This window comes from Plecotus auritus, assembly GCF_963455305.1.
Source record: "Plecotus auritus genome assembly, chromosome: 6".
Taxonomy (NCBI): domain Eukaryota; kingdom Metazoa; phylum Chordata; class Mammalia; order Chiroptera; family Vespertilionidae; genus Plecotus; species Plecotus auritus.
In genome coordinates, this window is record NC_137773.1 from 153,961,721 (window position 1) to 153,978,179 (window position 16,459).

General features: G+C 42.7%; 1 protein-coding gene across 4 annotated transcripts in view; it reads left to right on the forward strand.

The window, feature by feature from the left end:
* The first annotated feature begins 5 nt into the window (after positions 1-5).
* The window catches only part of OXNAD1 (oxidoreductase NAD binding domain containing 1), a 34,989-nt gene continuing 18,535 nt past the window's right edge, over positions 6-16,459 (forward strand). The window contains exons 1-4 of one of the 4 annotated variants that reach the window (XM_080671686.1): positions 6-523; positions 5,541-5,698; positions 8,135-8,261; positions 8,552-8,615. In XM_080671686.1, coding sequence (XP_080527812.1) covers positions 8,143-8,261; positions 8,552-8,615 — 183 coding nt within the window. In that variant the 5' untranslated portion in view covers positions 6-523; positions 5,541-5,698; positions 8,135-8,142. Of the gene's footprint in view, positions 524-5,540; positions 5,699-8,118; positions 8,262-8,551; positions 8,616-16,459 lie in introns of all 4 variants that reach the window. The other 3 variants (XM_080671688.1, XM_080671687.1, XM_080671689.1) reach the window with 3 other exon arrangements.

Below are 16,459 nucleotides of genomic sequence, written 5' to 3' on the forward strand. Positions count from 1 at the left end.
TACCTGTCACCATGGAGATGGCTGAACTGCCCAAGGAGACAGTGGAAGAGTTTGCTTGCTGCTCAGTGGTGTAGAGTACCGCTCCGCCCATTGGACGGAAGTGACCAATAGAATGTGAGGTTCGCGCGCGCTGCAGCTACGTCACGTCGGGGACACCGGAAGCTTCCTGGCCCCGGCGGAGTTTGGCTCTTTTCTGGAAGATAGGTACCGGCAGTGTCGGCGGCGCGGAGGCATCTTGCTGCCGGGTTGTGGTTGCCGGCCTCATGTCCCTGGACCTTAGGCCTTAACCAGCCCCCGCTGAAGGCCGCAGCAGGCCGGGGTAGCACAGTCTGGGCCCTCGTCGCACCGGGAGAAAGGACCGCAGCCTCGCCTGGTCTTCGGCGACGGGAGACGCTCTGCCTTCTCGACCTATGTGCCTTCCCGGAGACCGACGAAAGGCTCCCTTGGAATTTCGATTCGCCGGGTGACCTTGCGCTCTAGGTGACGCCTCGCTTGTAGTTCGTGGCTGCTCTTGGCTGTTCAGGTATAGCCCCGTCTCGTCATCACCCCAGATTATCGTCAAATGCCCGAAATTTGTGTTGCTGAAAGGACCAAGACCTGGGAGGCAGATGGCGTTCTAGTTCTATGTTTGCCAAGCATATGACATTACTTACTAAAATGATTTATAATAACAGTAATAACCTTTTATTACAGGGAGTTCGCTTTGTGCCCGGTATTGCACTAAGTATAATTCTTCCACCAACCTTGGGAGTTTAGATGTTATTCCATATTATTAATCTTCATACTGGGATACGGAGAGTTGGGTATTTTGACCAAAGTCATACACTTAGGAAATGAAGTCCTCGATTTCCACCTGGCCCCTATCAGGCCCCAGAACAATGGCGGTGTTTCACGACGAGGTGGAAATCGAGGACACATTCCAACCCTGGGGACACATAACTTATGTGAACCACAGTTTCTTCTTTGTGCAAGGAATGGATGGCATCAACCGAGTTAATACTATCTTGAGGCCTCTTTATATTTGAAGCGAAATGCAAATAAAAGGTGCTTTGCCTTGGAAACGGTACCAGTGCCTGTTTCGGTACAACTCATTGTATGCGGTAGTGTTTCATTGCTAGGTATTAAATCAGGTCTTGGTAGAGAAGGACTGCTATGCTGTGAAAAAGGCGCTATGGAGAAGCTGATCTGGGTCCAGAATGTGACTGTTGTAGCACTGGGAACTGGATACTTACATTCTTTGAGCTTTATTTCTTGTGACTAAAAAAGCGTTGGATTAGAGATGATATACAAGATCCCCTTCAGATCTTAACATTCTACTTCTGTGTAGGAATTAATGAGTTTTACTTGGTTCAGCAATCACATGTCACATGTACCATACTTAATTTTCACATAATATGTACACATCCCTATGCATATTTATGTGTACACACGCAAATGTTTACACGAAACTTCTAATTTTGTGCACACAAGTGAAGTTTCACCTGGGTTTGAAAATCTAGAGGCAGAGAAATCTTTAGGAGAAAATCCAGAAGTTACATCAAAGGAGTTGTAGTAGATTATTTCAAATGCCTCACAAATAGTCCACTCTGGGTAACTGAAGATCTACCCAGAAATTAGGAAACATCTTTAAACCTTTCATGGGTTAACTGAGATGATTCTGCTCTGTCTGAGCAAAGGAGAAATTCCAGCCAAGCACCTGGCCCAGGCCTGCTCCCTATATCTCTGTAGACCAGATACTTCCCAGGTAGCCTCTTGGGGTCAGGAGGCCAGAGGAGAATCTCCAGTGTCTTATTCTGTCTTATTCTGTAGTTTCAGTGAACATTTTGAGGTTGGGAACCGTCCTTCGTTCTTCAGTGCTTCTGAAAATACCTAAAAATTAAAGATGACCCATTTTTGAATCTACACAAATGGGTGCAGTCATACCTGTTTAATGGAGGTATAAATTAGTAGACCTTTTAGAAAGCTATTTGTATCTATCAAACACAATTATCTGGGGAATCTTCAGATCTGAGGCTAGTAGTCCTAAAAGTTACAGGGTAATTTAAAAAATAATAATTTCTTTGTAATTTTCTAACTTTTCTTCAAGTATGTATTACATAAAATGAAAGAAGCAAAACTAATGAAATACTTAATAATAATTGGCACTCTGTGCCAGGCACTGTACCAAATGGTTTACATGCATTATCCTGTACAATAAAAGCCTAATATGCTAAGTGTCCAGTTGTCCGGTTGGCAGTTCAGTGAATCAAAGCATAATATGCTAATGATATGCTAAGGTTGCTCAACCGCTCGCTATGATGTGCACTGACCACCAGGGGGCAGACAGTAGACCGGTCAACCAGTCGCTATGACATGCACTGACCACCAGAGGGAAGATGCTGTGACCGGTAGGTTAGCTTGCTGCTGGGGTCCGGCCGATTGGGACTGAGCGAGACGGGCCGGACATGCCCTGGAGCCCTCTCAATAGTCCCTCCCTGGCTGGCCAACCTCCCGCGTCCCTCCCCAGCCTCAATCATGCACGGTGGGGTCCCTTGGCCTGGCCTGCACCCTTTCATAATCCAGGACCCCTCTGGGGATGTCAGAGAGCCAGTTTCGGCCCAATCCCGCAGGCCAGGCCAAGGGACTCCACTGGTGCACGAATTCGTGCACTGGGCCTCTAGTGCTGTTATATAACAGTCCAATGAGGTATAGGTATTAGTCCCATCTTCAACATTGGGAAACAAGGTATAAGGGCTAAGGAGACTTGCCTAACCAGGCAAAGCTGTAAGTGCAGTGGCTATGGTGAGAACTCAGATCTGTCTGACCCCAGAACCTAGGCTTTTCATAACTTCAGTGTCATCTGTGATATGATGGTGTTGAAGCAGAGCTAGATTAAACAAATGGCCCTGAAGCTCTTCAGACTGCTGAGATTTTCACTAGAGCAGTGCTGGTTCCCTTGAGACCTAGATTTCGGGGTCTCCTTGGCCTTACATACTGTTTTCATCCTGCTGTTTATTGGCCATACCCCTTGTCTGGCCAGAGGTGGTTCCCAGTTTTGAGTTCATACTGTGCGGAAGAAAATAAAACCTTAGCCAAACACGTGATGCAGTTTTTTTTAAATCCCCACAGCATTTTAAAATAAAAATTACAATGACTATTAAACTTTATCCTTAAAAGGTAATGAAAACATTCTGTTATGAGACATTTTTGGACCCCGAAAGCATGACAAAAGCAGACTTACTAGTTGCTATTGGATCATTTATGGTTAAAATTTTTTTTAAAATTATAAAATGTTAACATTACTGATCTGGAAAATAGCAGTGATCAAAATTCTTAACATAAGATCAAACTTAGAAATAAGTCACAATTATGTAATAGAAACTGTATTTTATGAGTGCCTGTTGTATTATCAGGCTAAAGGGAATTGTTTATTAGCAGTCTCAAACCACTCCCGCGCGAGATTGTTTGGCAGGGAGGGGAGGGGGGTAATGAATTTGGCTTGTTTTTTTGTAATACTCTTGCTTGGCAGGTACTTCCCATAGAACTTTATTTCTCTCAGCAATCCAATGAAGTGGTGTTGGCATTTCCATTTAAAAATGGTAAGAGGCAACTAGCCCAAGGTCAAAAAGCAGGAAGGAGTCAGATCTGAGCCCAGTTCCATGGATTCCAAGTCAAGTACTCTTAAAATAACTTGTATGCCGCTAGGTTCACTTGCCAAATGCCAAGAACCCCTTTGCTTCCTTCTTCAGTGGCACCTAGGATTCTAAATCAATGGATACCATAATATTTCTATGAATTTACTTGATTTCAGTGCATTAATGATCTTTAAGGCGTTGGCTTTTCTCTTTCTCTCACTGCTCTCTTACTTGAAACTATCAACAAGTCTTAGGGCTTTAATTCTAAAATATATTTTATGTTTATCTACTTCTGTCATCTTTGTAACTTAATCCTAGAATAGAGCCTTCTAACTTGACTTCCTGCTTCAACTCTTGCCCCTCTATGATCAGTTCTTCACATAGCGGCCTGAGCAGTCTTTTAATGTAAATTTGATCATATCCCCCTCCTGGTTTATTCAAACTATTCAGTTGCTTCCCATTGCCCTTAGAATAAAGTCCATACCCTTACTATAGCCTGATGTGATCTGGCTCATCTGTCTGCTTGACTTCATCTCACATCATGCTCACCTAGCTCACTGCTCCTCAGTCACACTGGCTGTGGTTCCTTAACACACCGGTGTGATTGGCCTCTGCCCAGATGCTCTGCTCTTAACATCTGCTTGGCTGCCTCTTCCTCATCATTCAGGTTTCAGCTTATGTCTCTTGAGAGAGGCCTTTCCTGATATTCCCCACCCACCCCACTACTCTTTTTTTATTACTATTATTGGAGAGAGAAAAAACAACATTGATTTGTTGTTCCACTTAATGCATTCATTGGTTCACTTATTAATGCAGTCTTGTTATTTCGGGATGACACTCAAACCAACTGAGGTACTCATTTCTTTTATCTTACTCATTGTAATCAGTAATTGTCTCATCAATTATCTGTTTACTATTATCCGTCACACACACTGTAATAAAAGCTTCAAGATGGTGAGGACCTTGTGTTTGGTTCTTTATTGTGTTTCTATGGCCTAATGTAGTACCTGGCACCCCAGTAATTGTTTAATAAATTGAGTATACTTACTGAACAGAAACCAGTACAGGTCATTTTAAATCTTTAATCTGCTGCTTGCAGTAATTTTTTTATTGCTTATATGGATATGTTTTATTTAGCATTGTGATAATTTTCTCTGTTTCAGAAATAGAGTTACTTAAGATTTTGTGTGTGTATGAGGTAAGGCCTTTGAGGATACAAACATTTATGGAATACTCTTGTTTGTATGGTTTTAAAAGTTACTTAATCTATATTAATATTATATGGTTAATTAAATTGAATATATGAAACTATTGGACATATTTCAAAAAATAGGTAGTTTTTTTTTAAAAAAAATACCTTATTGTTTTGGAACGCCCTTTGAACACAATTTGATTTTAAAAAATACCCTGTATTTACCAGTAGGTGGCACTCTTGGTCATGGTTATTATTACAAAACAAGATTTTAGAATTTTAAAGAGAACAGCTTTTAAAAATTGACATGCCTTTGTTTTCCAGTTCATTTGAACAGCAGACCATTCAAACAGCATAATCACTAAAAGCTGTATCTTATGTGAGGACTATTTTAGCAATAATTGTCCTAAGCAGAGCAATGTTTTCATATTTAACTCTATAGCAATTAAATTTTATTAGGGAACTTGGCCTTAAATGACACTAACTGTATCATTCCAGCCATTGGTCTGGGCTTTCATAGGATGGAATCAGAAAAGAGGAAAAAAACAATCAGAAAAAAGAAAAATAGAAAGATGAGAGGAAGACTTGATGGAAAGGGGGAAATTGAGAGTAGTTTTACTGTAAGGCGATGCCTGCTGATTATAATGAACCTTTTCGTTTGCAGCTAGAAGATAGTAGTTCTTTTTAACAGTTCCCCAAAATATTGTTTTTATATGTTGTCTCTGTCATTGCAGGAGCTTTGTGAGGATTTCATTGTATGGAAACACTAGTCTGGGTTCCAACCAGTGTGTATCCGAAGGTCTCAGTATAATACCAGGACCAAAATATTGCATATCCATCAGCTGGCCAGCCATATACTTAATGACTCCTAAAAGTCTCATGGACTTCTAAAGTAAGTTCCTTTCTTTCAGTGATTAACACCATTTTTGGTTTAGCATATTTAAAGGAGAGAAACTACATTTAGTAGTTTTGCATGAGGTAAAGAGGCATTATACTTTTTTCATTTATGCAAAAGAAAAATAGCAAGTAGCATTATTTACCCACAGTGATGCTATATCATACTATGGCAAGAAATAGATCTTTTACCTTATCTAAAGATTAGTTATGAAGCAGTGGCTCTTTTATACGATTTGGTTATAACTGAATAAATTACATATGACTTATATCACCACCTGATTTATTTATTTTTGTCTATTTTTTGTCTCTACCTTTTAAAATATTAGCTCCCTAAGAAGGCCTTGGTTTTGTTAATGTCTGTATTCCCAGTACCTGCCACATAATGGGCTTTTAATAAGTATTTGTCAAATGAAGGGCTGAATTAGTGAGTATGGAGTAGGAACATAAGCACATCTAGTTTGAATATTTTTCTAACACTAAAAGTATTACAGTTAGTTTATGTAGCGCCTTCCAGAGAGCTTAGAAAAAGAGTGTTCATATACATCTTTATTTATTCTCAAGCTGACTAAGATAGGCAATATAATGTGTTAAAAGTGGCCATCTTAGTCAAAGAAATATTTAAAAATTAGCCAAGGAAAGCAGAATACATAAAAAAAATCTATCACCTGACTCCCAGTCAGTGCTTTTCTTGATAGGCCAGTAGTTTTTAGACATGGAAATGTTGGGGATCTTTCTGGGTTTTTGTTTTTTTAAACTTTTTATTCAAATATAACTTACAAACAGAAAAGTACATAAATCCTAAAAGGACAGCTTGATTAAATTTTTTTATTAAGATAATTTTTTACAATAGTTTTAGGTTCAAAGCAAAACTGGGGAGAAAGTACAGAGATTTCCCATATACCCCTGCCCCTACGCAAGCATAGCCTCCCCCATTATCAACAATCCCCCATTATTAACATCTCCCACTAGAGTGGTATTATACAGTAGTTCCAGTTGGTGAACCCACATTGACACATCATTATCACTCAGAGTCCATAGCTTACATTATCGGTCACTCTTGGTGGTGTATGTTCAATGGATTTGGACAAATGTATAATCCTATCTAATAAAAGAGTAATATGCAAATTGACCATCACTCCAACACATAAGATGGCTGCCCCCATGTAGTCAAAGATGGCTGCCCCCATGTGGACACAAGATGGCCAGCAGGGGAGGGCAGTTGGGAGGGACCAGGCCTGCAAGGGAGGGCAGTTAGGGTGATCAAGCCTGCAGGAGAGGGCAGTTAGGGGTGACCAGGCCAACAGAGGAGGGCAGTTGGCGACCGAGCCTGCAGGGAAGGGCAGTTGGGGGGGACCCAGACCTGCAGGGGAGAGCAGTTGGGGGGGACCAGGCCTACAGGGGAGGGCAGTTAGGCATCAATCAGGCTGTCAGAGGAGTGGTTAGGGGGTGATCAGGCTGGCAGGCAGAAGTGGTTAGGGCAATCAGGAAGGCAGGCAGGCGAGCAGTTGGGAGCCAGCAGTCCTGGATTGTGAGAGGGATGTCCGACTGCCCGTTTAGGCCCAATCCTACCGGGATCGGGCCTAAACAGGCAATCAGACATCCCTCGAGGGGTCCCATATTGGAGAGAGTGCAGGCTGGGCTGAGGGACACCCCCGTCCCCCCATGCACGAATTTCGTGCACCGGGCCTCTAGTGATATATATTTATCATTATGGTATACAGAGTGTTTTTACTGCCCTAAAAGTCCTCTGTGATTTGATGGAATTTTTACAAAATGAGAACACCCATGCAATCATCATTCAGATTAAGAGATGACATTATCACTGCTGCTTCCCAAAGGGTAACTGCTAACTTGATCTCTAGCTTCATGGATTAATTTTGTCTGTTTCTGTACTTTATATTACTGGACCCACCAATTGTGTGCTCTTTTGAGTGGCTGCTTTCATTCTTTTCATTCACTTTGATATTTGTAATATTCATCTGTTACTTCATGTAGTTGCAATTTGTTTATTCTCTTTGTTGTGGATCTCAGTTTGTTTCTCCCTGCACTTTATCTAACAGGAAATATTAAAGGCTTAGTGGTGTTCTTTGGTTGGACTACAGTTATCAAGCAGTTAGAAAATCTACTCCCCTGTAATAGTGTAAGATTAGTCATGTGAACTTGGTCAGAGATTTTGGAAACTAATAGGGAACATGAATATTCTGTGGCACCAATAATTGCATTCGTATTTATTGTGGTGATCAAGTGAATCAACTCTGAATAGAGGCAGAAATTTTGTCAGTGTGAACTAGGCCCTTAATTGCTTTGTCATTAGATCAGCTCATGACAGCACCAACAGAAATGTAAACTCTTCCTCACTGGCCCCTAAAGTAGTTTGATATCTCCTCACGTTTTCTTAACGTTTTTAACTTTCAGTCTTCCGTTTGCCCAGGAGGCACCATGGCCTGTGCTGCTGTCTTGGTTCCTGGGTTGTTGCGAGGCTCTGCTGGAGCCATCTGCTCCCAGGCTGCTTTGTTGAAAGCGACACGTGGCGCTTTGCGCCACCTTACTCTGACCAGGTGAGTTATTGACCTCCAGTGCCATTTGAGGTTGATCTTCAGAGAGACCTGACCTGCGATGGTCATGGGAGGCATATCAAACTCCTGAAGCCATAACATAACACGCTGCTTAAATGTACATGGCATCAGTAAATCGTTAAACTTTAGTTAGATGTACAGATTTTTATGGACCATTTTCTAGGACCCAGAATATTATATTGTATTTTGTATAGTTATGATATTACAGGGGAAACTAATTTAATTCTTTCTTAGGATAATACTTACTAATCCAATTTTACTCTCTGTTACAGCATAATGAAATCCAAAAGGAAAACTGATCACTTGGAGAGAACTGCAAATGCCCTTCGACAGGAGGTCTGTATCCTTGGGCTGTGGCAGGCTTTTCTGGGCAGGATGGTTTGCACACAGTTACGGCTGGCTTATGGAGAAGGTACTAGATGAGCTCTATCCCTTCGAAGGATAGTCAGGGAAAGTTGGTAATTTTTCTGTTTAGAACTTTCCTGTACGGGCCATGTGACAACTGATTTGAAAAAATGACAGTGAAATACTCAAATTTTTCCCTTTAAACTTGGGATGAATAGATTACTTTTTTGATGAAGGAAGTATTCTAGCAGCAGTTGAGGGAACTGTTCTCACAAGTATGATGCATAGGGTTATATTTTAGGGCTAGAACTTCTTTTAGAGCCCACATCTTATGAATAGCTTACCTTTCCTTTTTCTTTCTTATTTGTTTGACACCATGTCTCAAAGTCCTTGTTCTTATCCCTACTTTAGAACAACTTATTTCATCAAGGGAGAACACACTAACATCTGAGAAAGGAAGGTGGACGAGCTCTTATTACATGGGCTGACCTTTCCCTACCATATTCAAACTAGAGAAAGCTAACCCACCACCTGAAGGGGTCAAGGGCTGGGAAATAAGGATCCTCACCCTTTACCTCAGTGAGTAACCACATTTTCTTTTAAAAACTTAAATTGGATATTTGTTTTGCTTTTTGAGTGATTCTTTATTTGGATATATTTAGCTTAGTGTTCTAAATTAAAAATATTTAATATAAGGAAGGATTTATACACTTTCATAAGCATGGTCAGAAATTGTATTGTTGCAGTAGTTGAAATTCTAGAATACATAGTTGGGTGCTCTTTGATGTAATAGAATATTGTTTAGGTCCCACTTTTCAAGCTGGTTCTCGTTTCAGAAAATTGCTTTGGGACTGAAGACGGTATGCTTGTGAATTCAGCTTTAAGCCAATGTTTTTCTGAGAAGCCTGTGTAAAATTAGTTCAGCGTAATAGATATGGATGTGTAGGAAGATACACTTTCCCACTGATGATAAATCTGAAAATACCTTTTCTAGGTTTGTCCAACACACAAAAAAATGCTGATTCTGTAAATGTGAGATTTGTTAGAATTTCTTTTTTAAAAAGCGAAACCTTGCCAGTTTTGAAGAAGAAAAAGTGGGTTAACAGTCTTGGGCTATGCTTTTTCTGTTATATTTTGAGGCAGGTAGAACTAGAGCAGAATTTGGCAGGTTTTCTGTAAAGGGTCAGATAGTCTTCGGCTTCATGGGCCAGTCTTAGCCCCAACTAGAAAACTCTGCCTCTACAGTGTGAAAACAGCCATAAACAACACATAACAAATTGGTGTGGCTTTATCAGAACACCGAGATATGGTCTGTGGGTCATAGTTTTCCAATCTCTGAATTAGGATAGCCGTTTCAGAATTTTACAAGACAAAATTATTGAGACTTTTGGTGAGGGGGTTATTTTGAGCCAAGTTTACAAAGATTAATGTAAACTTTAATCCTGCAATTGAAAAGTTGAGAATTTTAATGCTGAAAAGTCAGAAAGTATAGGGCTAATTTCAAAACCTTGGTGGAGCCAAAACCGGTTTTGCTCAGTGGATAGAGCGTCGGCCTGCGGACTGAAAGGTCCTGGGTTCGATTCTGGTCAAGGGCATGTACCTTGGTTGCGGGCACATCCTCAGTGGGAGGTGTGCAGGAGGCAGCTGATCGATGTTTCTCTCTCATCGATGTTTCTAGCTCTCTATCTCTCTCCCTTCCTCTCTGTGAAATATCAATAAAATATATTAAAAAAAAAAAAAAAAACCCTTGGTGGAAGAATTTTCCAATTGCAACTCTTCTCCTTCTATTTCTAATTTCCCCTTCTGTTCCAAACAGAATGAGATCAGGGAGCTGGGAGGAGCTGGATGAAGCTAGATGTATAGCCTCAGCAGTGTAAGGTCATCAGGGGCTCATCCCAGTCAGACCTTGGACTTGTTGAAATGTTGGGCCATTATAGAACTGGCCCGCTACATGGTCTCGTCTACCATTCTTGTCTTTAATTTGAATTGCAAGTATACTTTACAAAACTCCCCATATGCCATTTACTCTTCAGTTCAAGTCTTTGAGGTAGCCTAAGGATAGGATGGCATCTGCATTTTACAAAAGAGGAAGCAGAGCCTAGGAGATAGCGAATGGCTTCTCCTAGGGCCAGAGGGAAGCTGCAGCACAAGTCTGTGATTCTTAAGCCTAAGGACCCTGCTGCTCCTCCTGGGTGGGTGAAGAATGGACCATTCGCCCACCCAGAAATGTCCTTTCCTTACTAGACATTGGGTTCCCTATAGAGAACTTACCGAATGAGCATATTGTGATGTTGATGCTTCTTTCTTGAGCTGTAAAGTAACCAGTCTGAGTCATGCTGATGCAGGAAACTGAGCTCTTAAATTGAATGGCATTTGACTGTGTTGAACTCACAATTTTTCCTCAAGGATCAAAGAATAAGCAGTCTGGGTAGCCTTAGAAATGTCAAAGAGATAAGAGTAGAAATACTGTAATGTAATAAGGATTGTTCAGGCAAAACTTAAGTTTTCACTGGAGGGGTCACTCTGTGCCTGGCTCTGCAGAGGGCTGGCCCACTGAGCAAGATGGACTCTGTTCATCAATTTGATGGGAGAGTTTGGTAATGAAAGAATAGTGCCTATGCTACTGCTTTTTAACTATGCCCAGAACTTAACTTGTTCATGTCTAAATGTATGGTATTGGTGTGTTTTAATAATTTAAGTGACCTAAAAGGCGAGGTTCCCCAGGAGACCCAGTCAGATGAAGTATTTTATTTTAAATTCAGCAGATATGTGTCAAGTGCCTGCTGTCTGCCCAGCCCTGTTGTAGGTACAGGGAACTCAGCAGTGCATGAGGCAGGTAAAGCCCCTGTTGTATGTGGAGCTTCATTCTGGTGCAGATAAACTAGAGAATGTCAGGTGTCATATACACTGTTGTCCGAGTACTTATTCTTGAACCCTGCTCACCCTGCTCGCTGCACCAGTTGTCAGTGAGTTTCTCCTTGATCCTGTTCATGACACCAGTCGTCAGGAGCACTTGCTCCTGAGTCTGCACGTCCTCCTGAACCCTGCTCGCTGCGCCAGTTGTTGGGAGTACTTACTCCTTTATCCGGCCCAACTACACCAACTGTTGGGTCCGAACCCCTCTGCCAGAGACTGGACCTTCATGGATGCCGGGTATTGGACAGAGAAGATAGGAGAAGTCACAGACATATAAGAGAGTCTTTATTGCAGAGCAGGTAGCCATTGCTAACAAGGAGCCATCACATAAAGCAGTCCTTCAAAGTAACCTTAGAACGGAGCCGCACAAAGCAGCCCTTGCTAATACAGTAGCAAACACAGGAGTCATACTAAGCAGCCACGCACCGGCTGGTCAACAGCACATCTTTATACCAACTTGGACAAAAGAGGCTTCTTGCCAAATAGTGACATCAGTACTTGGGCTACAGAAAGGCACACCTGCACATTGCGTACACTATAATCGCCGTGTCCTTGCTTTTGCACCTGCATATGGCAAATTGGCCTTGAACATCCGGCATACTGTGGACAGGGCCCCCACACTCAAATTAGCCTTGAACATCCAGCCTACTTTGATCAGGATTCCCACAACTTTGAAGGAAGTGAACCAGGCTAATGATTGGAGTCAGAATGCTATTTTAAATGGTACCATTTGAGCCGAGACTTGAATACAGAAAGAAGCCAGACAGGTGCACAGCATTACTAGCAGAGGGACTAGCAGGAGCCAAACTTTGAGTCAGGGACTCGCTTGGCCTGTTCAGAGGAAGGTAGGATGAGGGATAGGTGGGGCCCAGGTTGTATACACAGCTGTGGGCTTGGATAAGGAGTTGGGATTTTGTTCTAAGAATGAGGGATGGTTTTAAGCAGGAAAATGATAGGTAATTTACATTTTAATGGGTCACCTATTTGCTTGGTAGACACTGGGTTTTTTGCTGTGCTTTGACACCAGGTTGGAGGCTACTGACAGAGTCCCAGAAGAGGTGATGGTGGCTTACAGTAGCTTGGTAGTGATGGGGATGGAGAGCAGTGGTGGATCTGGGACAGAGGCAAGGCTAATGGGATTCACAAATTGAGGTGAGGGTGCAGTTAGTGAGTGGAGAGGAAACCAGGCGATTTCTGGCTTTGGGATTTGAACTCTGAGTAGATGATGATGGTGGCGTGTATTTGCTGACGTGGAGGAGGGGAAGTAAAGAGCTCAACTTTGGGATAATCTGGGGTGGGAGGATGGGAAGTGGATGGAGTTACAGATGAAACAAGATTAGCCATGGGTTTTTATCAATTCATACCATGTTGACTTTGGGACATGGGTTCATGAACGTTCCTTATACTATTTTTACTAGTTTTGTATATGTTTGAAATTTTGCATAATAATAAAAAGGAAGACGTTTTGGGAGATAAAATCATTCTGTGTTGGATGTGTTGTTTGAAATGGAAATTCATATCAGCAGTTGGATGGAAAAGTTTGGAGTTCACTGCTGGAAATAAAAAGTTTAAGCTGCATAGAGAGTAAGGGAAGAGGGCCCAGGCCTCAGCCCTGGGGTGTGCCAACATTTAGAGGTCAAGCAGCAGAAGAAGGGCCATGTGGGGAGAGGAGAAGGTGGGGCAAGAGGGAAGTCTGCAGGGTGTTGGTAAAGCCAGGAGAAGAGTGTTTCCAGGAGGGAGGGACGCCTGTGCTGGATTCTGCGAAGAGGTCATCATTGGGTTTAGCGGAGTGGGGAGTGGGTGACCAGAATGACTGGCGTTAGTCCATTGCTGAGAGTGAAAGCCTGGCTGTCTTGTGTTGGAGAGAGAATGGGAGATGAGAAAGTGAAGCCAGAAACACTTTTATGTGAATGTGAGCAAAGAAATGGGGTGATAGCTGGAATAAGGGAGAGGCTTGTTTGTCGGTTGTATTTTGAGAAGCACCGAAGCACAGCGGTCAAGTGCCTGGATTCCAGTATCTGCTTTGCCACTTACCAGCTGTGAGACCTCACGTTTTTTCATATGTAAAATGGGGATAGTACTAACCCTTGCCTTCAACAGTTTCTGTGACGGTTGAATGAATTAATGTGTGGAAAGTGCGTGGCACATGGTAAGCTCTGATTATAGGTGTTTGCTCCTAATGTTATTACAGGTGGAAGATCTGAGTGCTTGCATGTGTTCTCATGGAGAAAGGTGATGAATGAGAAAGGATACTTGCTCCACTGAAGGCTTGAGAAGGCAGAGAGATCAGCCCAGGTGGACAGGTTAGCGTTTGGTAGGAGAAAGGAGAATTCATTTGCCAGGATGTAGTATGACAGGCATAAACCACTTGAGAAGTTGTACAGTTGACAGAATTTTGTGCTCTTTCCTTGTCAGTAAGCCTCTTAAGTAAAACCAGTATCTTTTCATCAGGTTCCTACTCATCAGAGTGGTATTCTGCCTCAGTTGACTGATGGCTCTGGGCTTTGGTGTCCTCATGTGTAAAATGACATAGTATTTTTTGATGATGACTAAGTTTTTCTTCAACTCTGAAATTCTCTGTGCCTCTTTTGTTTCAGTTCATTGCTAATCTTGGCTTTGTCTAAATTTTTAAGCCAACAAAAGAATGAATGGGAATGAACAGAGGAAGCCATTTAGGTTTCCCAAAGAAAGACCTATTTCCTGTACAGAGACTGTTGTAGCAGCAGTAACATCAAGATATCCTATATAAAACCAGCTTTTTAAAATCAGTATGATGGAATTTCCTTTTAGATGCTGACTTCGTCAAAGCCTTAAAAATGCGTGCTAGTAAAAGTTGGCAAATGCATTGTTATTTTATTGAACAGTAGAAGAGTCTAAATGTTATTTTATGGAAAACTTCATTTCCTGCCATGTGTTTTAACTTAGGGCATGGCTAGTTGAGGTTTCAGTTGCGAAATCTTTTGATCCGTTAAGTATGAGAACAAGTACAAATGTTAAAACATAAAGTTTCTCCATCATGTTTTACTTATTCAATCAAAGTAAAGGAAAAAATGGCACACAACAAGGGCCATGATTACAGATCTTAATCATGTGAGACTAGCTTCAGAATAAAATAAAGATGCGGCCTTCAAAAAGATTTTGCTAATGTTTTTAATCCACTTTGCTAGAAATCTTTATATAGTGTACAGTATTTGTATTAACGAAATAAAACAGTATTAAAGATCATGAATTGTACAAGATACTGTGTGTGACCACTTCTAGCAGTTGTGCCAGATTGTGAGGACTAATGGCAACAGGTATATTAGTGTGTGAGTTACTACCAATAGGCATAAAGCATCTGATTAACATTGTTGGTCATAGGGACTATCCAAATGAAAATAGGACTTTTTCAATAGAAATTTAGCTTCTTTCCCTTCTTCGTTGAATTTTGTATTTGGACATTGGCAAATGATTGGTGATTTCATTTCACATAGAAGAGCATGTGATTGTGATTGTGATTGTGATTGTGAAGCATGCTTATGTTTCAGTTGAAATTCTGTGTTCCTCTTTCTCCTCCAGCCAGTGATTATGAATGTTGGCTTTTCTGCTACCAGGTGACCCTTTGGGATGTGTTTAAAGCTTACACATATCTAGCTCTGTTCATGAGTCTGACAGATGCTAGTTAAGTTGTTATAAATGAAACTAGAGGCCCGATGCAAGAAATTCATGCACGGGGGGGTGGGGGGGGCGGTTTGTCCCCTCAGCCCAGCCTGCAACCTCTCCAATCCAGGACCCCTCAGGGGATGTCCGACTGCCGGTTTAGGCCCGATCCTGAGGATCGGGCCTAAACCGGCAGTCGGACATCCCTCTCACAATCCTGGACTGCTGGCTCCTAATCGCTCGCCTGCCTGCCTGCCTGGTCGCCCCTAACTGCCCCTCCTGCTGGCCTGGTCACCCCTAACTGCCCCCCGCTGCCAGCCAGATCACCCCCAACTGCCCCATTCCTGCTGGGCTGGTCGCTCCTAACTGCCCCCCTCTCCCTCCACTGGCCTGGTCACCCCTTACTGCCCCCCCTGCTGGCCTGGTTGCCCCTAACTGCACCCCCATGCCGGCCTGGTTGTCCCCAACTGCCCCCTCTGCTGGCCTTGTCACCCCCAACTGCCCCCCTTGCTGGCTTGGTCGCCCCACACAGCCTGCTGTTCAGTCGTTTGCTCGTCCCTCACTAACCCCCCTGCCGGCCTGCTCGCCCCATGCAGACTGCTTTTTCAGTCATTTGGTCATCCCTCACCCCCCTGCTGGCCTGGTCGTAGGCAGCCATCTTGTGAGGGTGTGATGGTCAATTTGCATATTACCTCTTTATTATTATGATAATCTAGCTCTTGGCTTTGTTTCTAAAGATTATCATATTGAAGGAAAATAATGAATGTTTACAAAATAAACATTTCTACAAACCTAAGAAAAATGAGAGTAATCTATATATATAAAAGGCTAATATGCTAAATGTCTGACTGGTCGCTATGATGTGCACTGACCACCAGGGGGCAGACGCTCAATGCAGGAGCTGCCGAGCTGCAGTGACTTGGCAGTGGCGGTTCTCGGGTTACACACCCCGAAACCAGAGAATAGGGAGCCTGATTCCTCGCAGGGCTGAGCGATTCCACCTTTGGCCGTGGGTTATGCTGTTGCTGGATCACTGTTGTCCCCAAATCTGGTTTACTGCACACTTGTGTCTGCATTCTACACCCTGTATGACAGCAACTTTGCAGAGTGCCCTCTTGCACTCTGGGACCCCTTGGGGGATGTCGGAGAGCCAATTTCGGCTCAATCCCCGTAGGCCAGGCCAAGGGACCCCACCTGTCGGAGGGACCCCGCTCACTCCAAGGGACTGCGGGAGGTTGGCTCCAGGGCATGTCTGGCCCTTCTCTCCCAGTCCCACCCTG